General features: G+C 45.4%; 1 protein-coding gene across 1 annotated transcript in view; it reads left to right on the top strand.

Annotated features, from left to right (window-relative positions):
- Positions 1 to 23,847, top strand: part of TECTB (tectorin beta) — a 46,222-nt gene that overhangs the window by 9,304 nt on the left and 13,071 nt on the right. Inside the window, exons 3-7 of the mRNA XM_075352179.1 lie at positions 426 to 568; positions 671 to 743; positions 11,219 to 11,322; positions 11,738 to 11,821; positions 15,286 to 15,448. Of these exons, the coding sequence (XP_075208294.1) occupies positions 426 to 568; positions 671 to 743; positions 11,219 to 11,322; positions 11,738 to 11,821; positions 15,286 to 15,448 (567 nt within the window). The remainder of the gene's footprint in view (positions 1 to 425; positions 569 to 670; positions 744 to 11,218; positions 11,323 to 11,737; positions 11,822 to 15,285; positions 15,449 to 23,847) is intronic.

Here is a 23,847-nt window from a genome sequence, read left to right as displayed (position 1 = left end):
TAATCACTGTATTAAAAGTAGGGTATCGGGAAATGGAGTACTATTAAAAATACTGTATTGTAGAATTTTTTTTCTCAACATTTGCTGAGGGCCCTTTTATCATCACAACATCGCCCCTCAACACAAAGCTCCTTTGAGGTGACTAATTTATTGTGAAGGAACTTGAGTGACTTGAGTCACAAGAGGGGAGATTGATAAAGCCACAAAGGGGATCACATTTAATATTATAGACCATAAGTTTGTAATTTAATACCTAGCAGGTTTTCTTGTGATGGTCAGGGCTGTCCACATATTTTTGGGATATATGATATATATTTAGACCAGAACACCCATGGGTACATATTGTAAAGTGTTGTTAAAAATTTTCAAAATTGAATAGTCGTCTATATATCGGCACCAGTTTGTGACTTTGACTTTTCTTCCAGTTCAAGAACCCAATCTACCATTTTTACAACTCAATAGTTTCCAATGACAGCACCCTGATCGTCAAAAGCCAGCCGGTGAATTACACTTTTACCTGCACTTATCAATCCAACTATCTGGTCAGCCATGCTGCCTTTGACCAAAGGTAAGTTTGCTCCTCAGCTTCTGCCACATTTCCAGCATTAATCCCCCAGGCGTCTTCCACTCATGTATGTTTCAGTCTTACATATTTTTTTCCTTCTTCTAGAGTAGCTACAGTCCATGTGAAGAATGGGAGCTCGGGATCATTTGAAAGCACATTGTCCCTCAATTTCTATTCTGTGAGTCTTTCAAACGTCCCCCTCCTCACCTCCACCCATCTCATTGCCTCTACCTTGGCTCATGCCTGGCATTTCTTTTTTTTTTTTTTTTTAAATTGTTTGCTTCATTTGTAAAATTATTGCTGGTTCTTTGTCCTCCATCAGTTTGTAGAGCAGAGACGGTTACAAGGAGAGTCTCTCTCAATAAACGGCTCAATGCTCTATTGCTATCAAATGGAAAATGTAATGCAACTTTTCTCCTGTGGGGGCGCTGCAGGTTACACAGGTTACAGCTGCTAATTGGCTTCTTAGTCACAGGATAAACTGCCATCACTTTATTTTCAGTGAAATCTTCTAACAAAAAAGGAATAGCTTTAAGGTTGTCAAAAATTAAGAAATCATGGCTGCTTTCTTCCAGAAGGTACAGCACACCTGTCCATAGCTTCTGTCTGGGATGTCTGCTGCTTCATTAAAGTGGATAGATCAGAGTTGTAATGAATCTTAGTCTTTGGCTTAGTCACCTCTTTATCAGTATTTTGGTCTCTTGCCCTTTTTTATAAATTTTGGTCTCAGGCTCAATTGCCTCTTCCTCTTTGTTTTGTTCTCTGGCTCAGTTGTCCCGGAAATGTGGTCTCTGTCTCAGTTGTCCTTTCCCCTGAATCATTGTTTCTGGCTCAGTTGCCCCTTACGCTAGATCTTGGTCTTTGGCTCAGTTGGCCCTTCTCCTAGATCTTGGTCTCTGGCTCAGTTGTCCCGTCTCCTTAGTTATGGCTTATGGCTGATTCGGCCCTTCCCTTGGATTGTTTCCTCTGGCTCATATTCCCTTCCCCTTGATGTTGATCTGGGAATCAGTTGCCTCTTTCTCTGGATCATGGTTTCTGGCTCAATTGCCCCTTACCCTGGATCATGGTCTCTAGCTCAGTTGCCTCTTCCAATGGATCATGGCTTCTGCTCAGTTGCTTCTTCCCCTTGATTATGGTTTCTGGCTCTGTTGCCCTTTCCCCTGGATCATGGTCTCTGGTTCAGTTTCCCCTTCCCGTGGATCTTGGTCCCTAGCTCAGTTGCACCATCCCCTGGATTGTGGTTTCTGGCCCAGTTGCCTCTTCCCCTGGATCGTGGTTTCTGGCTAAGTTGCCTCTTCCCCTGGATCGTGGTTTCTAGCTCAGTTGCCTCTTCCCCTGGATAATGGTTTCTGGTTCAGTTGCCCCTTCCACTGGATCATGATCTATGGCTCAGTTGCCTCTTCCCCTGGATCATGGTTTCTGATTGAGTTGCTTCTTCTCCTGGATTGTCGCTTCTAGCTGAGTTGCCTCTTCCCTTGGATCGTGTAATGCCTGCCGCTAGAGATAGTAAAGCGGCAAGCCGGAGTGGACCCACTAAACCACAGGGGGGACCCAGGCTTGACTAAGCACCCACCATGAGGCAGATGCCAGGTGCGACTCCCAGGGCAGTGACTGGGAATGTGGCAGTTGACCCCCAAGGCAAGGACGGACACAGGTGCAGACAGGCAGAGTCTCTAGTGTAGACAAAGACCACTGGGATGGCAGAGGCAGATAACATTGCCAGGACGGACAGGCACAGTCACTAGTATAGACAGGGACCACCGTGATGGCTGAGGCTGATAGCAGGGACAGGATGGATGGGTACAGGATACCAGCAGGGCAGGGGTACAGGAATGTACTCTTGTTAGGAAATGAACAGTGGACAAGGGGACCTGACCACTAGCTGGCTAGGGAACAAACCACTAACTAATCACATTGCTCAGGCACTTTCCCTAATGGGAGAAGACCGTAAGTACCCAGTATTTCTCAGAGATAGGCTGAGAGGCACTTCCAGGAAATGGCATGCTGACCCTTAAAAAGAAGGGCAGCAGTGCGCGTGCATGCCCTAGGAGCACTCCCAGAGGACATGTGCAGCATGTACAGGCCTCGGGAGGGGGAAGCAGAGAACGCCTATGTGGAGGATCACGGGAAAGATAGCCAGCATGGTGCGGGCCAGCCGCACAGCGAGTGAGTCGGCGTCCCTGCAGTGGGGAGAGCAAGCAGGGCAGGGACGCTGGCCTTACAGTACTCCCCCTCTTGCACCCCCTCTTCCTTAGGCCAGAAGAAAGTCTTATCTCCAGAAAGGTGACCATAAAGTTAATGGGAAAAGAAATAGCCAATGGAAGAAGATGATTGAAAGGTTGTTTCTTGGAAGACTGTTTTCGAGACCCAGAACCAATAACTGAGGTAGACATCTCAGAAGATTCAGGGACACATAAGTACTCCACACTCCTCTCCTTGAACTCAATGGTAGCTGGCAGACAGGCAGAAAGTAGGACCAGTTGGTAAGAAGGAACCACAGAAGATTGGGACAGAAGGGCACCAACCAGGTGGTTCTTGTAGCATCTCACTCCCCAGCGGAGCACCTCACTGGATTTCTTGTCCAGTACAGACTAAAGAGCATGGAGCCAAGGCAGACCTAGAGAAACTGACAAGACGAGTTTGGAAGCACAAAGAAGAAGACCTTCCCCGAATGCATATCTCCCACGCTTTGTTCCACAGGTTCAGAAACAAAACTTTGGACAGGAGCATTCCATCAAGGGATGGCACCGACAAGGGCTTCAAAAGGCGTCGGATGGGAAACATTCCACCACAAACTCACTGGCGGAAACTCCCAATGCAACGAGAATCCAGATTAACTGTCTCAGAGAGCTAAACTCCTTCAAATGATACAGACACTAACTAACTAATAGCATTGCTCAGGCACCGCTCCTAGTGGGAGAGTGCCTTAATTACCCAGTGCTTCTCAGCAATAGGTTGAGCGGCACTTCCAGGAAATAGTACGCTGGCTCTTTAAAAGAAGGGCAACAGTGTGCACACAACCTAGGAGCACTCCCAGAGGCGTGCGCAGGCCCCGGGAGTGGGAAGCAGAGAACGCCCACATGGGGGACCACAAGGAAGCCTAATAGCGTGGTGTGGGCTGTCCGCGGCAATGAGTGAGTCTGTGTCCCTGCAGGGGGAAGAGTGAGCAGTGTGGGGATGATGGCGCTACAGATCATGGTTTCTGGCTCAGTTCCACCTTCCCCTGGATCGTGGTTTCTGGCTCAGCTTCCTTTACCCTTTGACCGTAATTTCTGGCTCAGTTGCCACTTCACCTGGATTGTGGTTTCTGGCTCAGTTGTCTTTTCCCCTGGATCGTGGTTTCTAGCTCAGTTGCCTTTTCCCCTGGATCGTGGTTTCTGGCTCAGTTGTCTTTTCCCCTGGATTGTGGTTTCTGGCTCAGTTGTCTTTTCCCCTGGATTGTGGTTTCTGGCTCAGTTGTCTTTTCAGCTGGATCGTGGTTTCTGGCTCAGTTGTCTTTTCCCCTGGATCGTGGTTTCTGGCTCAGTTGTCTTTTCCCCTGGATTGTGGTTTCTGGCTCAGTTGTCTTTTCCCCTGGATCGTGGTTTCTGGCTCAGTTGTCTTTTCCCCTGGATTGTGGTTTCTGGCTCAGTTGTCTTTTCACCTGGATCGTGGTTTCTTGCTCAGTTGTCTTTTCCCCTGGATCGTGGTTTCTGGCTCAGTTGTCTTTTCCCCTGGATCGTGGTTTCTGGCTCAGTTGTCTTTTCCCCTGGATTGTGGTTTCTGGCTCAGTTGTCTTTTCCCCTGGATCGTGGTTTCTGGCTCAGTTGTCTTTTCCCCTGGATTGTGGTTTCTGGCTCAGTTGTCTTTTCACCTGGATCGTGGTTTCTGGCTCAGTTGTCTTTTCCCCTGGATCGTGGTTTCTGGCTCAGTTGTCTTTTCCCCTGGATCGCGGTTTCTGGCTCAGTTGTCTTTTCCCCTGGATCGCGGTTTCTGGCTCAGTTGTCTTTTCCCCTGGATCGTGGTTTCTGTCTCAGTTGTCTTTTCCCCTGGATCGTGGTTTCTGGCTCAGTTGTCTTTTCACCTGGATCGTGGTTTCTGGCTCAGTTGTCTTTTCCCCTGGATCGTGGTTTCTGGCTCAGTTGTCTTTTCCCCTGGATCGTGGTTTCTGGCTCATTTGTCTTTTCCCCTGGATCGTGGTTTCTGGCTCAGTTGTCTTTTCCCCTGGATCGTGGTTTCTGGCTCAGTTGTCTTTTCCCCTGGATCGTGGTTTCTGGCTCAGTTGTCTTTTCCCCTGGATCGTGGTTTCTGGCTCAGTTGTCTTTTCCCCTGGATCGTGGTTTCTGGCTCAGTTGTCTTTTCCCCTGGATCGTGGTTTCTGGCTCAGTTGTCTTTTCACCTGGACCGTGGTTTCTGGCTCAGTTGTCTTTTCCCCTGGATCGTGGTTTCTGGCTCAGTTGTCTTTTCCCCTGGATCGCGGTTTCTGGCTCAGTTGTCTTTTCCCCTGGATCGCGGTTTCTGGCTCAGTTGTCTTTTCCCCTGGATCGTGGTTTCTGTCTCAGTTGTCTTTTCCCCTGGATCGTGGTTTCTGGCTCAGTTGTCTTTTCACCTGGATCGTGGTTTCTGGCTCAGTTGTCTTTTCCCCTGGATCGTGGTTTCTGGCTCAGTTGTCTTTTCCCCTGGATCGTGGTTTCTGGCTCATTTGTCTTTTCCCCTGGATCGTGGTTTCTGGCTCAGTTGTCTTTTCCCCTGGATCGTGGTTTCTGGCTCAGTTGTCTTTTCCCCTGGATCGTGGTTTCTGGCTCAGTTGTCTTTTCCCCTGGATCGTGGTCTCTGGCTCAGTTGTCTTTTCCCCTGGATCGTGGTTTCTGGCTCAGTTGTCTTTTCCCCTGGATCGTGGTTTCTGGCTCAGTTGTCTTTTCCCCTGGATCGTGGTTTCTGGCTCAGTTGTCTTCTCCCCTGGATCGTGGTTTCTGGCTCAGTTGCCTCTTCCCCTGGATCGTGATTTCTGGCTCAGTTGTCTTTTCCCCTGGATCGTGGTTTCTGGCTCAGTTGTCTTTTCCCCTGGATCGTGGTTTCTGGCTCATTTGTCTTTTCCCCTGGATCGTGGTTTCTGGCTCAGTTGTCTTTTCCCCTGGATCGTGGTTTCTGGCTCAGTTTTCTTTTCCCCTGGATCGTGGTTTCTGGCTCATTTGTCTTTTCCCCTGGATCGTGGTTTCTGGCTCAGTTGCCTTTTCCCCTGGATTGTGGTTTCTGGCTCAGTTGTCTTTTCCCCTGGATCGTGGTTTCTGGCTCAGTTGTCTTTTCCCCTGGATCGTGATTTCTGGCTCAGTTGTCTTTTCCCCTGGATCGTGGTTTCTGGCTCAGTTGTCTTTTCCCCTGGATCGTGGTTTCTGGCTCAGTTGTCTTTTCCCCTGGATCGTGGTTTCTGGCTCAGTTGTCTTTTCCCCTGGATCGTGGTTTCTGGCTCAGTTGTCTTTTCCCCTGGATCGTGGTTTCTGGCTCAGTTGTCTTTTCACCTGGATCGTGGTTTCTGGCTCAGTTGTCTTTTCCCCTGGATCGTAGTTTCTGGCTCATTTGTCTTTTCCCCTGGATCGTGGTTTCTGGCTCAGTTGTCTTTTCCCCTGGATCGTGGTTTCTGGCTCAGTTGTCTTTTCCCCTGGATCGTGGTTTCTGGCTCAGTTGTCTTTTCCCTTGGATCGTGGTTTCTGGCTCAGTTGTCTTTTCCCCTGGATCGTGGTTTCTGGCTCAGTTGTCTTTTCCCCTGGATCGTGGTTTCTGGCTCAGTTGTCTTTTCACCTGGACCGTGGTTTCTGGCTCAGTTGTCTTTTCCCCTGGATCGTGGTTTCTGGCTCAGTTGTCTTTTCCCCTGGATCGCGGTTTCTGGCTCAGTTGTCTTTTCCCCTGGATCGCGGTTTCTGGCTCAGTTGTCTTTTCCCCTGGATCGTGGTTTCTGTCTCAGTTGTCTTTTCCCCTGGATCGTGGTTTCTGGCTCAGTTGTCTTTTCACCTGGATCGTGGTTTCTGGCTCAGTTGTCTTTTCCCCTGGATCGTGGTTTCTGGCTCAGTTGTCTTTTCCCCTGGATCGTGGTTTCTGGCTCATTTGTCTTTTCCCCTGGATCGTGGTTTCTGGCTCAGTTGTCTTTTCCCCTGGATCGTGGTTTCTGGCTCAGTTGTCTTTTCCCCTGGATCGTGGTTTCTGGCTCAGTTGTCTTTTCCCCTGGATCGTGGTTTCTGGCTCAGTTGTCTTTTCCCCTGGATCGTGGTTTCTGGCTCAGTTGTCTTTTCACCTGGATCGTGGTTTCTGGCTCATTTGTCTTTTCCCCTGGATCGTTGTTTCTGGCTCAGTTGTCTTTTCCCCTGGATCGTGGTTTCTGGCTCAGTTGTCTTTTCCCCTGGATCGTGGTTTCTGGCTCAGTTGTCTTTTCCCCTGGATCGTGGTTTCTGGCTCAGTTGTCTTTTCCCCTGGATCGTGGTTTCTGGCTCAGTTGTCTATTCCCCTGGATCGTGGTTTCTGGCTCAGTTGTCTTTTCCCCTGGATCGTGGTTTCTGGCTCAGTTGTCTTTTCCCCTGGATCGTGGTTTCTGGCTCAGTTGTCTTTTCCCCTGGATCGTGGTTTCTGGCTCAGTTGTCTTTTCCCCTGGATCGTGGTTTCTGGCTCAGTTGTCTTTTCCCCTGGATCGTGGTTTCTGGCTCAGTTGTCTTTTCACCTGGACCGTGGTTTCTGGCTCAGTTGTCTTTTCCCCTGGATCGTGGTTTCTGGCTCAGTTGTCTTTTCCCCTGGATCGTGGTTTCTGGCTCAGTTGTCTTTTCACCTGGATCGTGGTTTCTGGCTCAGTTGTCTTTTCCCCTGGATCGTGGTTTCTGGCTCAGTTGTCTTTTCCCCTGGATCGTGGTTTCTGGCTCATTTGTCTTTTCCCCTGGATCGTGGTTTCTGGCTCAGTTGTCTTTTCCCCTGGATCGTGGTTTCTGGCTCAGTTGTCTTTTCCCCTGGATCGTGGTTTCTGGCTCAGTTGTCTTTTCCCCTGGATCGTGGTTTCTGGCTCAGTTGTCTTTTCCCCTGGATCGTGGTTTCTGGCTCAGTTGTCTTTTCACCTGGATCGTGGTTTCTGGCTCATTTGTCTTTTCCCCTGGATCGTGGTTTCTGGCTCAGTTGTCTTTTCCCCTGGATCGTGGTTTCTGGCTCAGTTGTCTTTTCCCCTGGATCGTGGTTTCTGGCTCAGTTGTCTTTTCCCCTGGATCGTGGTTTCTGGCTCAGTTGTCTTTTCCCCTGGATCGTGGTTTCTGGCTCAGTTGTCTTTTCCCCTGGATCGTGGTTTCTGGCTCAGTTGTCTTTTCCCCTGGATCGTGGTTTCTGGCTCAGTTGTCTTTTCCCCTGGATCGTGGTTTCTGGCTCAGTTGTCTTTTCCCCTGGATCGTGGTTTCTGGCTCAGTTGTCTTTTCCCCTGGATCGTGGTTTCTGGCTCAGTTGTCTTTTCACCTGGACCGTGGTTTCTGGCTCAGTTGTCTTTTCCCCTGGATCGTGGTTTCTGGCTCAGTTGTCTTTTCCCCTGGATCGTGGTTTCTGGCTCAGTTGTCTTTTCCCCTGGATCGTGGTTTCTGGCTCAGTTGTCTTTTCACCTGGATCGTGGTTTCTGGCTCAGTTGTCTTTTCCCCTGGATCGTGGTTTCTGGCTCAGTTGTCTTTTCCCCTGGATCGTGGTTTCTGGCTCAGTTGCCTCTTCCCCTGGATCGTGGTTTCTGGCTCAGTTGTCTTTTCCCCTGGATCGTGGTTTCTGGCTCAGTTGTCTTTTCCCCTGGATCGTGGTTTCTGGCTCAGTTGTCTTCTCCCCTGGATCGTGGTTTCTGGCTCAGTTGTCTTTTCCCCTGGATCGTGGTTTCTGGCTCAGTTGTCTTTTCACCTGGATTGTGGTTTCTGGCTCAGTTGTCTTTTCCCCTGGATCGTGGTTTCTGGCTCAGTTGCCTCTTCCCCTGGATCGTGGTTTCTGGCTCAGTTGTCTTTTCCCCTGGATCGTGGTTTCTGGCTCAGTTGTCTTTTCGCCTGGATCGTGGTTTCTGGCTCAGTTGTCTTTTCCCCTGGATCGTGGTTTCTGGCTCAGTTGTCTTTTCCCCTGGATCGTGGTTTCTGGCTCAGTTGTCTTTTCCCCTGGATCGTGGTTTCTGGCTCAGTTGTCTTTTCACCTGGATCGTGGTTTCTGGCTCAGTTGTCTTTTCCCCTGGATCGTGGTTTCTGGCTCAGTTGTCTTTTCCCCTGGATCGTGGTTTCTGGCTCAGTTGTCTTTTCCCCTGGATCGTGGTTTCTGGCTCTGTTGCCTTTTCCCCTGGATCGTGGTTTCTGGCTCAGTTGTTTTTTCCCCTGGATCGTGGTTTCTGTCTCAGTTGTCTTTTCCCCTGGATCGTGGTTTCTGGCTCAGTTGTCTTTTCACCTGGATCGTGGTTTCTGGCTCAGTTGTCTTTTCCCCTGGATCGTGGTTTCTGGCTCAGTTGCCTTTTCCTCTGGATTGTGGTTTCTGGCTCAGTTGTCTTTTCCCCTGGATCGTGGTTTCTGGCTCAGTTGTCTTTTCCCCTGGATCGTGGTTTCTGGCTCAGTTGTCTTTTCCCCTGGATCGTGGTTTCTGGCTCAGCTATCTTTTCCCCTGGATCGTGGTTTCTGGCTCAGTTGTCTTTTCCCCTGGATCGTGGTTTCTGTCTCAGTTGTCTTTTCCCCTGGATCGTGGTTTCTGGCTCAGTTGTCTTTTCATCTGGATCGTGGTTTCTGGCTCAGTTGTCTTTTCCCCTGGATCGTGGTTTCTGGCTCAGTTGCCTTTTCCCCTGGATTGTGGTTTCTGGCTCAGTTGTCTTTTCCCCTGCATCGTGGTTTCTGGCTCAGTTGTCTTTTCCCCTGGATCGTGGTTTCTGGCTCAGTTGTCTTTTCCCCTGGATCGTGGTTTCTGGCTCAGCTGTCTTTTCCCCTGGATCGTGGTTTCTGGCTCAGTTGTCTTTTCCCCTGGATCGTGGTTTCTGGCTCAGTTGCCTCTTCCCCTGGATCGTGGTTTCTCGCTCAGTTGTCTTTTCCCCTGGATCGTGGTTTCTGGCTCAGTTGTCTTTTCCCCTGGATCGTGGTTTCTGGCTCAGTTGTCTTTTCCCCTGGATCGTGGTTTCTGGCTCAGTTGCCTCTTCCCCTGGATCGTGGTTTCTCGCTCAGTTGTCTTTTCCCCTGGATCGTGGTTTCTGGCTCAGTTGTCTTTTCCCCTGGATCGTGGTTTCTGGCTCAGTTGTCTTTTCCCCTGGATCGTGGTTTCTGGCTCAGTGTCCCCTCCCCAGGATCGTAGTCCTATGGACAGGTGTGGTATTGTTTTAGATGGAATCCACCATGTTTTTTTAATAAACCTATGATATTGAACACCACTCAAAAAGCAAGCCAACACTATTATAATAGCAACGTAGTTCATAGTGAACTTGAACAAAACCTACAAAAGAAATACAATGATGCAAATTTTTGAAAATCTTTATTGAAACATTAAGAATGTATAAAAATCAATAAAATATGTGCAGAGCAAGCCAAATGACACTGGAGGAACAACACTACACGTGGAGATGTAATAGTAATAATTGCACAATGGCTAATATCAAAACATAATAGGGTATGTCGGGATAAATACAGTAAATACTGTACTAATAAATGTCAATGTTGACCATAAGAAATGAATAAATGCACCAAAAAATGATCCATTCAGAAGAAACCCCACTGTATGGATAATTTTCTGAATGAATGGATAATTTTTTGGTGCATTTATTCATTTCTTATGGTCAACATTGACATTTATTAGTACAGTATTTACTGTCTTTATCCCGACAGACCCTATTATGTTTTGATATTAGCCATTGTGGGATTATTACTATTACATCTCCACGTGTAGTGTTGTTTCTCCAGTGACATTTGGCTTGCTGTGCACATATTTTATTTAATGTTATTCATTCTTAATGTTTCAATAAAGATTTTAAAAAATTTGCATCATTGTATTTCTTTTTTAGGTTTTGTTTATGTTTTTCTAATCCTGTAGACTCTAACACTTTGTGTCACTGCTTTGTCCATCTTTACACATTTTTTAAAGAGACAAAATTATCCAAAACATTCCCACCATCCATCACCTAATGCATAATTTGGTAATTTACGACTTTTATTGGACACTTGTTCTGGAGACCATTTGCATAGTTTCTTTGAGAAATTCAGAATGGGAGAGTAAATAAAATTACCAGAATGATGGGAAACATTGATTACATGGTGTGTGCCAAATTTATGAAGTGTTTTAGACACAATTCACACCTGCAAAAATACTTTTAAAAACAGTCTGAACAGGGGGGCATACCAGGAATACAGAGGTGAAAGGTAAGAGGATGAAAACTTGCTTCAAACTTTGGAAGATGTCGGGTTTTTCTGGAGCACAAAACGCATTTGTTCTCAGACCACAGAAGGTTTAGTTGTAGCTAAAAATTCCTAATAAATGTTTTTGTTTTGGATTTTTGATTTTGTTGTGTAAATGTTCTTTGAAGGATCGTTTCCAACTACGTCAGATGTTCGGTATTTTTATTTATTTATTTTGTAAATTACCACCCTCTTCTTCTTTGGAGATAATGCTGTGGATGTTTTTTGTCTTTGTGTTGGTTGTTTCTGTTGAATTTTTGTTTTTGGAAAGAATGCCAAGTTTTCAGTCCAAAAAGAAGCTCCCTTTGTGGTGGACACATCAGACATTGGATCCGATGTATTTGCTGGGGTTGAAGCCAAAGGAATCAGCAGCAGGTAAAAAATCAAACTCCATTCCTGTGCTCAAATAAAATGTGTACAGCAACTTGACCATAATGCCAGGAGGAGGCAGGGAAAGCTTTACATCACAGGGCAGCGTATGCTTGGTATAGACACTTTAGGGGGCTGGTAATCTGCACAGTGCTCCAGGCTCCCAGGATCCTACACATAAATGATAGTAAATAATGGTATTACTTGGGGAAATAAATTGTATGTTGGAATTATATGAAAGACGAGTTCATAGGACGCTGCTTATATTTTCTTATTTTATGGTAACATTATGAGGACTACATAAAGTATCTATATATTGCAGTTATAGTAGGAATCTAGTTTAATAGAACAATGGCAATGTAAAAAAAATGTACGTAATTGTGCGGAGCAAAAACTTACATTTTCTCTTTATGTTACGCAGATTTAAAGTTGTCCTAAACTATTGTTGGGCCACCCCATCTCCTGACTATGCTTATCACATTCAATGGCAACTAATAAGCAAGGGGTAAGATACACACAGCGTACATTGTCATATACACTCCCTGACAGAAGTTCTGTCGCTTATCCATGTTATGTAAATAAAAGCTTATAACCTGACTTTAAATTCATCCATTGGTTTTATAAATTACTCTTTTGAAAGTTGAAACCCTCCCAAATTTGGTTTAGGTTATGAAAATAAAGTTGCTGCAAAGCTGAAATATTGATCATTTAATGAACACAAAAAGGTCAGATTTTGACAAGACAAAAGTTTTGTCGCCCACAGAAAGTAATGTGAAATTAAAACAAATAATGAACTTCTAATACAAAGATATGCTGCATAACGTTGGTGAATGAAGTTGTGGTGCTATTAGAGCCATATTTAATATTTTGTGTGACTTCCATGAGCTTGAAGGACGGCATCCATGCGGTTCAACAATTATTCATACAATTTATTGATGAGGTCATCAGGAATAGCAGAGAATGCATCTTACATGGCTCCCAGAGTTCATCTAGATTCTTTGGTTTTGTCTTCCAAGCTTCCTCTTTCATCCTACCCCAAACATGCTCAATGATGTTCCTGTCTGCTGATGGGGATGGCCAGTCCTTGAGCACCTTGATCTTCTTTGCCAGGAGGAACTTTGTTGTAGAGATGGATGTATGAGATGGAGACCATCCTGCTGCAGAATTTGACCCCTTTTATGATTGGGAATGTAAGAGGTAGCTAATACTTCTTGATATTTTAGGCTATTGATATTGCCTTCCACCTTGCAAATGTTTTGCACCCCCCCATACTGAATGTAACCCCAGATCATGATCTTTCCACCACCAAACCTAATTGTTTTCTAGGTCTCCTGCAGTATTTGAGGCAGCTGTGGTGTAATTCAACTGAAGATCCATCAGAGAAATCCTCCTGCCACTTTTCCAGCGTCCATCTGTTTAGCAGCTGTGGGACTTGGCAAATGCCACATGTTTTTTTGATTGCCTTTTGTTTAGTGCTGGCTTCTGGGCACTGATTTGACCATGGAGGACATTTCGAGACAGAATCCTACAAACTGTTCTAGTTGACACAGGGACTTGAGGTGACCAGGCCTGTTGGAGCTCTGCTGCAGTGGAAGAGGGGCTGGCTTTGGATTTTCTAACTAAAAAACGTTCCTCCTGAGCAGTTGTCTTGCGGGGTCTGCCGGATCTGGGCTTGTCAAAAACATCTCCAGTCTCTTCAAATCTTTTTGTAATTCTTTGCACTTGACGCTGAGACACATTAAAGGTGGCAGCCACCTCTGCAGTGGATCTGGTCTTCAGCCTCTTGATAATCAAGGCTTTGGTCGCAGGATGGATTTTTGGCATGTTGTCAAAGGTCAAGTTGCAGTTCAAGTGAAGGTCTGGGGTGCTGGGTTTCTTTTTATACACATCCACTAAATAACCGATCATTTAGTGAGCACAGGTGAGGATGTAAACTAGGACTGGGTGCATTATATGACAAGGTGACACAACTTTTGTCTTGCCAAAATCTGATCTTTCTGTGTTCATTAAATGATAAATATTTCAGCTTTGTAGCAATTTTATTTTCATAACCTAAACCAAATTTGGGAGGGTTTCAGCTTTCAAAAGAGTAATTTATAAAACCAATGGATGAATTTAAAGTCAGGTTATAAGCTTTTATTTGCATAACATGGATAAGCGACAGAACGTCTGTCAGGGAGTGTACAATATCTGACTACATTCAAGAACCAATAATTTCTCGCTTATGGTATAATCATGCTGTATCTAAAATTATTCACTCCAAAAATTCTCTAAGGCCAAATCAGAATTTAATCATGTCAGCTATGAAAATATAAGCCCATTATATACAGGAATATAACTAGTATAATACTGCCCCCTATATACAAGAATATAACTAGTATAATACTGCCTCCTATGTACAAGAATATAACTACTATAATACTGCCACTATATACAAGAATATAACTACTATAATACTGCCCCCTATGTACAAGAATATAACTACTATAATACTGCCACTATATACAAGAATATAACTACTATAATACTGCTCCTATATACAAGAATATAACTACTATAATACTGCTCCCTATATACAAGAATATAACTACTATAATACTGCTCCTATGTACAAGAATATAACTACTATAATACTGCTCCCTATATACAAGAATATAACTACTATAATACTGCTCCTATGTACAAGAATATAACTACTATAATACTGCTCCCTATATACAAGAATATAACTACTATAATACTGCTCCCTATATACAAGAATATAACTACTATAATACTGCTCCTATGTACAAGAATATAACTACTATAATACTGCCCCTATGTACAAGAATATAACTACTATAATACTGCTCCCTATATACAAGAATATAACTACTATAATACTGCTCCTATGTACAAGAATATAACTACTATAATACTGCTCCTATGTACAAGAATATAACTACTATAATACTGGTCCTTTGTACAAGAATATAACTACTATAATACTGCCCCCTATGTACAAGAATGTAACTACTATAATACTGCTCCTATGTACAAGAATATAACTACTATAATACTGCTCCTATGTACAAGAATATAACTACTATAATACTGCTCCTATGTACAAGAATATAACTACTATAATACTGCTCCTATGTACAAGAATATAACTACTATAATACTGCTCCTATGTACAAGAATATAACTACTATAATACTGCTCCTATATACAAGAATATAACTACTATAATACTGCTCCTATGTACAAGAATATAACTACTATAATACTGCCCCTATATACAGGAATATAACTACTATAATACTGCTCCTATGTACAAGAATATAACTACTATAATACTGGTCCTTTGTACAAGAATATAACTACTATAATACTGCCCCCTATGTACAAGAATATAACTACTATAATACTGCTCCTATGTACAAGAATATAACTACTATAATACTGCTCCCTATGTACAAGAATATAACTACTATAATACTGGTCCTTTGTACAAGAATATAACTACTATAATACTGCCCCCTATGTACAAGAATATAACTACTATAATACTGCTCCTATGTACAAGAATATAACTACTATAATACTGCTCCCTATGTACAAGAATATAACTACTATAATACTGCTCCTATGTACAAGAATATAACTACTATAATACTGTCCCCTATATACAAGAATATAACTACTATAATACTGCTCCTATGTACAAGAATACAACTACTATAATACTGCCCCCTATATACAAGAATATAACTACTATAATACTGCCCCTATGTACAAGAATATAAGTACTTTAACACTGCCTCCTATGTACAAGAATATAACTACTATAACACTGCCCCCTATGTACAAGAATATAACTACTATAATACTGCCCCTATGTACAAGAATATAACTACTATAATACTGCCCCTATGTACAAGAATATAACTACTATAATACTGCCGCTCATATATTATCTATATATAGGTGTGCTTCAGATGACACAATTATTGTGCATGAAAATGGGAAAAACAGCCGTGCAACTTTCCAGTTTAATGCCTTCCGCTTCCAGAACGTTCCAAAATTATCCAAAGTCTGGCTACACTGTGAGACATATATGTGTGACAGTGAGAAGTTCTCCTGCCCTGTGGTAAATATTTTAAATAATCCTGATATATTAGGATCCCCCTAGTGCTGGCTGCAGACAGGATCTTATCATGTATCTCTGTATACAGGGAGCTCCCCCTAGTGGTGACTGCAGACATGATCTTATCATGTATCTCTGTATACAGGGAGCTCCCCCTAGTGGTGGCTGCAGACAGGATCTTATCATGTATCTCTGTATACAGGGAGCTCCCCCTAGTGGTGGCTGCAGACAGAATCTTATCATGTATCTCTGTATACAGGGAGCTCCCCCTAGTGGTGGCTGCAGACAGGATCTTATCATGTATCTCTTTATACAGGGAGCTCCCCCTAGTGGTGGCTGCAGACAGGATCTTATCATGTACAGTTAGGTCCAGAAATATTTGGACAGTGACACAATTTTGGCGAGTTGGGCTCTGCATGCCACCACATTGGATTTGAAATGAAATCTCTACAACAGAATTCAAGTGCAGATTGTAACGTTTAATTTGAAGGTTTGAACAAAAATATCTGATAGAAATTGTAGGAATTGTCACATTTCTTTACAAACACTCCACATTTTAGGAGGTCAAAAGTAATTGGAGAAATAAACCAAACCCAAACAAAATATTTCTATTTTCAATATTTTGTTGCGAATCCTTTGGAGGCAATCACTGCCTTAAGTCTGGAACCCATGGACATCACCAAACGCTGGGTTTCCTCCTTCTTAATGCTTTGCCAGGCCTTTACAGCCGCAGCCTTCAGGTCTTGCTTGTTTGTGGGTCTTTCCGTCTTAAGTCTCGATTTGAGCAAGTGAAATGCATTCACAGCAAAAAAGGGCAACCAGTCCAGCTAGCCCAGGCCAACACATCTAATGCACAAACAGGATGCAGACAAGCCTCTCAACATGATGGACACTTCACAGGTGCAAGGTAAATTGCACACTAGTGGCGCGCATAGGGCACTGTTCACACTTGTATGCGCATGGTGTCCAGCCAGCAACCTATTACCACGCCCTTACTATTAGATTAGGCGGGTTACTCGGACACTACTCACTGCAGCACGCAAGGGACAGAAATTCCACTATGCACGGCCGTATTAAGAGGCCCGGCTGCACCCCGCATAGTCAAAGTGCAAAAAATACATATAAAATATATGTGAGGTATTAGTTTGTAAATTGGCCAATGTACGTAAGCCCACAATCCTCATCACGGATCCTCACGTTTGCGGGTCCCTACACTGATAAATATCAAAAATAGCAACAAGAAGAGGAGATAAAAACTCCCCCAAAAAAGAATTATAAAATGTACTCACAGCAAAAAAGGGCAACCAGTCCAGTTAGCCCAGGCCAACACATCTAATGCACAAACAGGATGCAGACAAGCCTCTCAACATGATGGACACTTCACAGGTGCAAGGTAAATTGCACACTAGTGGCGCGCATAGGGCACTGTTCACACTTGTATGCGCATGGTGTCCAGCCAGCAACCTATTACCACGCCCTTACTATTAGATTAGGCGGGTTACTCGGACACTACTCACTGCAGCACGCAAGGGACAGAAATCTCCTCTTCTTGTTGCTATTCAAGTGAAATGCATGCTCAATTGGGTTAAGATCTGGTGATTGACTTGGCCATTGCAGAATGTTCCACTTTTTTGCACTCATGAACTCCTGGGTAGCTTTGGCTGTATGCTTGGGGTCATTGTCCATCTGTACTATGAAGCGCCGTCCGATCAACTTTGCGGCATTTGGCTGAATCTGGGCTGAAAGTATATCCCGGTACACTTCAGAATTCATCCGGCTACTCTTGTCTGCTGTTATGTCATCAATAAACACAAGTGACCCAGTGCCATTGAAAGCCATGCATGCCCATGCCATCACGTTGCCTCCACCATGTTTTACAGAGGATGTGGTGTGCCTTGGATCATGTGCCGTTCCCTTTCTTCTCCACACTTTTTTCTTCCCATCATTCTGGTACAGGTTGATCTTGGTCTCATCTGTCCATAGAATACTTTTCCAGAACTGAGCTGGCTTCATGAGGTGTTTTTCAGCAAATGTAACTCTGGCCTGTCTATTTTTGGAATTGATGAATGGTTTGCATCTAGATGTGAACCCTTTGTATTTACTTTCATGGAGTCTTCTCTTTACTGGTGACTTAGAGACAGATACACCTACTTCACTGAGAGTGTTCTGGACTTCAGTTGATGTTGTGAACGGGTTCTTCTTCACCAAAGAAAGTATGCGGCGATCATCCACCACTGTTGTCATCCGTGGACGCCCAGGCCTTTTTGAGTTCCGAAGCTCACCAGTCAATTCCTTTTTTCTCAGAATGTACCACACTGTTGATTTTGCTACTCCAAGCATGTCTGCTATCTCTCTGATGGATTTTTTCTTTTTTTTCAGCCTCAGGATGTTCTGCTTCACCTCAATTGAGAGTTCCTTAGACCGCATGTTGTCTGGTCACAGCAACAACTTCCAAATACAAAACCACACACCTGTAATCAACCCCAGACCTTTTAACTACTTCATTGATTACAGGTTAACGAGGGAAACGCCTTCAGAGTTAATTGTAGCCCTTAGAATCCCTTGTCCAATTACTTTTCTTCCCTTGAAAAAGAGGTGGCTATGCATTACAGAGCTATGATTCCTAAACCCTTTCTCCGATTTGGATGTGAAAACTCTCATATTGCAGCTGGGAGTGTGCACTTTCAGCCCGTATTATATATAGAATTGTATTTCTGAACATGTTTTTGTAAACAGCTAAAATAACAAAACTTGTGTCACTGTCCAAATATTTCTGGACCTAACTGTATCTCTGTATACAGGGAGCTCCCCCTAGTGGTGACTGCAGACATGATCTTATCATGTATCTCTGTATACAGGGAGCTCCCCCTAGTGGTTACTGTAGACAGGATCTTATCATGTATCTCTGTATACAGGGAGCTCCCCCTAGTGGTTACTGTAGACAGGATCTTATCATGTGTCTCTGTATACAGGGAGCTCCCCCTAGTGGTGACTGCAGACATGATCTTATCATGTATCTCTGTATACAGGGAGCTCCCCCTAGTGGTGGCGGCAGACAGGATCTTATCATGTATCTCTGTATACAGGGAGCTCCCCCTAGTGGTGACTGCAGACATGATCTTATCATGTATCTCTGTATACAGGGAGCTCCCCCTAGTGGTGGCTGCAGACAGAATCTTATCATGTATCTCTGTATACAGGGAGCTCCCCCTAGTGGTGGCTGCAGACAGAATCTTATCATGTATCTCTGTATACAGGGAGCTCCCCCTAGTGGTGGCTGCAGACAGGATCTTATCATGTATCTCTGTATACAGGGAGCTCCCCCTAGTGGTGGCTGCAGACAGGATCTTATCATGTATCTCTGTATACAGGGAGCTCTCCCTAGTGGTGACTGCAGACAGGATCTTATCATGTATCTCTGTATACAGGGAGCTCCCCCTAGTGGTGGCTGCAGACAGGATCTTATCATGTATATCTGTATACAGGGAGCTCCCCCTAGTGGTGGCTGCAGACAGGATCTTATCATGTATCTCTGTATACAGGGAGCTCTCCCTAGTGGTGGCTGCAGACAGAATCTTATCATGTATCTCTGTATACAGGGAGCTCCCCCCAGTGGTGGCTGCAGACTGGATCTTATCATGTATCTCTGTATACAGGGAGCTCCCCCTAGTGGTGGCTGCAGACAGGATCTTATCATGTATCTCTGTATACAGGGAGCTCCCCCTAGTGGTGGCTGCAGACAGGATCTTATCATGTATCTCTGTATACAGGGAGCGCCCCCTAGTGGTGGCTGCAGACAGGATCTTATCATGTATCTCTGTATACAGGGAGCTCCCCCTAGTGGTGGCTGCAGACAGGATCTTATCATGTATCTCTGTATACAGGGAGCTCCCCCTAGTGGTGACTGCAGACATGATCTTACCATGTATCTCTGTATACAGGGAGCTCCCTCTAGTGGTGACTGCAGACATGATCTTATCATGTATCTCTGTATACAGGGAGCTCCCCCTAGTGGTGGCTGCAGACAGGATCTTATCATGTATCTCTGTATACAGGGAGCTCCCCCTAGTGGTGATTGCAGACAGGATCTTATCATGTGTCTCTGTATACAGGGAGCTCCCCCTAGTGGTGGCTGCAGACAGAATCTTATCATGTATCTCTGTATACAGGGAGCTCCCCCTAGTGGTGACTGCAGACAGAATCTTATCATGTATCTCTGTATACAGGGAGCTCCCCCTAGTGGTGACTGCAGACAGGATCTTATCATGTATCTCTGTATACAGGGTGCTCCCCCTAGTGGTGACTGCAGACATGATCTTATCATTTATCTCTGTATACAGGGAACTCCCCCTAGTGGTGGTTGCAGACATTGCAGACATGATCTTATCATGTAGCTCTGTATACAGGGAGCTCCCCCTAGTGGTGGCTGCAGACAGGATCTTATCATGTATCTCTGTATACAGGGAGCTCCCCCTAGTGGTGGCTGCAGACAGGATCTTATCATGTATCTCTGTATAGAGGGATCTCCCCCTAGTGGTGACTGCAGACAGGATCTTATCATGTATCTCTGTATACAGGGAGCTCCCCCTAGTGGTGGCTGCAGACAGAATCTTATCATGTATCTCTGTATACAGGGAGCTCCCCCTAGTGGTGGCTGCAGACAGGATCTTATCATGTATCTCTGTATAGAGGGATCTCCCCCTAGTGGTGGCTGCTGACAGGATCTTATCATGTATCTCTGTATACAGGGAGCTCCCCCTAGTGGTGGCTGCAGACAGAATCTTATCATGTATTTCTGTATACAGGGAGCTCCCCCTAGTGGTGGCTGCAGACAGGATCTTATCATGTATCTCTGTATAGAGGGATCTCCCCCTAGTGGTGGCTGCAGACAGGATCTTATCATGTATCTCTGTATACAGGGAGCTCACCCTAGTGGTGGCTGCAGACAGGATCTTATCATGTATCTCTGTATAGAGGGATCTCCCCCTAGTGGTGGCTGCAGAGAGGAGCTTATCATGTATCTCTGTATACAGGGAGCTCCCCCTAGTGGTGGCTGCAGACAGGATCTTACCATGTATCTCTGTATACAGGGAGCTCCCCCTAGTGGTGACTGCAGACAGGATCTTATCATGTATCTCTGTATACAGGGAGCTCTCCCTAGTGGTGGCTGCAGACAGGATCTTATCATGTATCTCTGTATACAGGGAGCTCCCCCTAGTGGTGGCTGCAGACAGGATCTTATCATGTATCTCTCTATACAGGGAGCTCCCCCTAGTGGTGGCTGCAGACAGGATCTTATCATGTATCTCTGTATACAGGGAGCTCCCCCTAGTGGAGGCTGCAGACAGAATCTTATCATGTACCTCTGTATACAGGGAGCTCCCCCTAGTGGTGGCTGCAGACAGGATCTTATCATGTATCTCTGTATAGAGGGAGCTTCCCCTAGTGGTGGTTGCAGACAGGATTTTATCATGCATGTCTGTATACAGGGAGCTCCCCCTAGTGGTGGCTGCAGAGAGGATCTTATCATGTATCTGTGTATACAGGGAGCTCTCCCTAGTGGTGGCTGCAGACAGGATCTTATCATGTATCTCTGTATACAGGGAGCTCCCCCTAGTGGTGGCTGCAGACAGGATCTTATCATGTATTTCTGTATACAGGAAGCTCCCCCTAGTGGTGGCTGCAGACAGGATCTTATCATGTATCTCTGTATACAGGGAGCTCCCTCTAGTGGTGACTGCAGACAGGATCTTATCATGTATCTCTGTATAGAGGGAGCTCCCCCTAGTGGTGGTTGCAGACAGGATCTTATCATGTATCTCTGTATACAGGGAGCTCCCCCTAGTGATGGCTGCAGACAGGATCTTATCATGTATCTCTGTATACAGGGAGCTCCCCCTAGTGGTGACTGCAGACAGGATCTTATCATGTATCTCTGTATACAGGGAGCTCCCCCTAGTGGTGGTTGCAGACAGGATCTTATCATGCATCTCTGTATACAGGGAGCTCCCCCTAGTGGTGGCTGCAGACAGAATGTTATCATGTATCTCTGTATACAGGGAGCTCCCCCCAGTGGTGGCTGCAGACAGGATCTTATCATGTATCTCTGTATACAGGGAGCTCCCCCTAGTGGTGGCTGCAGACAGGATCTTATCATGTATCTCTGTATACAGGGAGCTCCCCCTAGTGATGGCTGCAGATAGGATCTTATCATGTATCTCTGAATACAGGGAGCTCCCACTAGTGGTGGCTGCAGACAGGGTCTTATCATGTATCTTTGTATACAGGGAGCTCCCCCTAGTGGTGGCTGCAGACAGGATCTTATCATGTATCTCTATATACAGGGAGCTCCCCCTAGTGGTGACTGCAGACAGAATCTTATCATGTATCTCTGTATACAGGGAGCTCCCCCTAGTGGTGTCTGGAGACAGGATCTTATCATGTATCTCTGTATACAGGGAGTTCCTCCTAGTGGTGGCTGCAGACAGAATCTTATCATGTATCTCTGTATACAGGGAGCTCCCCCTAGTGGTGTCTGCAGACAGGATCTTATCATGTATCTCTGTATACAGGGTGCTCCCCCTAGTGGTGACTGCAGACAGGATCTTATCATGTATATCTGTATACAGGGAGTTCCCCCTAGTGGTGGCTGCAGACAGAATCTTATCATGTATCTCTGTATACAGGGAGCTCCCCCTAGTGGTGACTGCAGATATGATCTTACCATGTATCTCTGTATACAGGGAGCTCCCCCTAGTGGTGACTGCAGACATGATCTTATCATGTATCTCTGTATACAGGGAGCGCTCCCTAGTGGTGACTGCAGACAGAATCTTATCATGTATCTCTGTATACAGGGAGCTCCCCCTAGTGGTGGCTGCAGACAGGATCTTATCATGTATCTCTGTATACAGGGTGCTCCCCCTAGTGGTGACTGCAGACATGATCTTATCATGTATCTCTGTATACAGGGAGCTCCCCCTAGTGGTGACTGCAGACAGGATCTTATCATGTACCTCTGTATACAGGGTGCTCCCCCTAGTGGTGACTGCAGACATGATCTTATCATGTATCTCTGTATACAGGGAGCCCCCCACTAGTGGTGGTTGCAGACATTGCAGACATGATCTTATCATGTAGCTCTGTATACAGGGAGCTCCCCCTAGTGGTGGCTGCAGACAGGATCTTATCATGTATCTCTGTATAGAGGGATCTCCCCCTAGTGGTGGCTGCAGACAGGATCTTATCATGTATCTCTGTATACAGGGAGCTCCCCCTAGTGGTGGCTGCAGACAGGATCTTATCATGTATCTCTGTATAGAGGGATCTCCCCCTAGTGGTGGCTGCAGACAGGAGCTTATCATGTATCTCTGTATACAGGGAGCTCCCCCTAGTGGTGATTGCAGACAGGATCTTATCATGTGTCTCTGTATACAGGGAGTTCCCCCTAGTGGTGGCTGCAGACAGAATCTTATCATGTATCTCTGTATACAGGGAGCTCCCCCTAGTGGTGACTGCAGACAGAATCTTATCATGTATCTCTGTATACAGGGAGCTCCCCCTAGTGGTGACTGCAGACAGGATCTTATCATGTATCTCTGTATACAGGGTGCTCCCCCTAGTGGTGACTGCAGACATGATCTTATCATGTATCTCTGTATACAGGGAGCTCCCCCTAGTGGTGGTTGCAGACATTGCAGACATGATCTTATCATGTAGCTCTGTATACATGGAGCTCCCCCTAGTGGTGGCTGCAGACAGGATCGTATCATGTATCTCTGTATACAGGGAGCTCCCCCTAGTGGTGGCTGCAGACAGGATCTTATCATGTATCTCTGTATAGAGGGATCTCCCCTTAGTGGTGACTGCAGACAGGATCTTATCATGTATCTCTGTATACAGGGAGCTCCCCCTAGTGGTGGCTGCAGACAGAATCTTATCATGTATCTCTGTATACAGGGAGCTCCCCCTAGTGGTGGCTGCAGACAGGATCTTATCATGTATCTCTGTATAGAGGGATCTCCCCCTAGTGGTGGCTGCAGACAGGATCTTATCATGTATCTCTGTATACAGGGAGCTCCCCCTAGTGGTGGCTGCAGACAGGATCTTATCATGTATCTCTGTATACAGGGAGCTCCCCCTAGTGGTGGCTGCAGACAGGAGCTTATCATGTATCTCTGTATACAGGGAGCTCCCCCTAGTGGTGGCTGCAGAAAGGATCTTATTATGTATCTCTGTATACAGGGAGCTCCCCCTAGTGGAGGCTGCAGACAGGATCTTATCATGTATCTCTGTATACAGGGAGCTCCCCCTAGTGTTGGCTGCAGACAGGATCTTATCATGTATCTCTGTATACAGGGAGCTTCCCCTAGTGGTGACTGCAGACAGGATCTTATCATGTA

The sequence above is a fragment of the Anomaloglossus baeobatrachus genome, chromosome 5 (assembly GCF_048569485.1).
Source record: "Anomaloglossus baeobatrachus isolate aAnoBae1 chromosome 5, aAnoBae1.hap1, whole genome shotgun sequence".
Classification (NCBI taxonomy): Eukaryota; Metazoa; Chordata; class Amphibia; order Anura; family Aromobatidae; genus Anomaloglossus; species Anomaloglossus baeobatrachus.
This window is presented reverse-complemented; position numbering and strand designations above follow the sequence as displayed.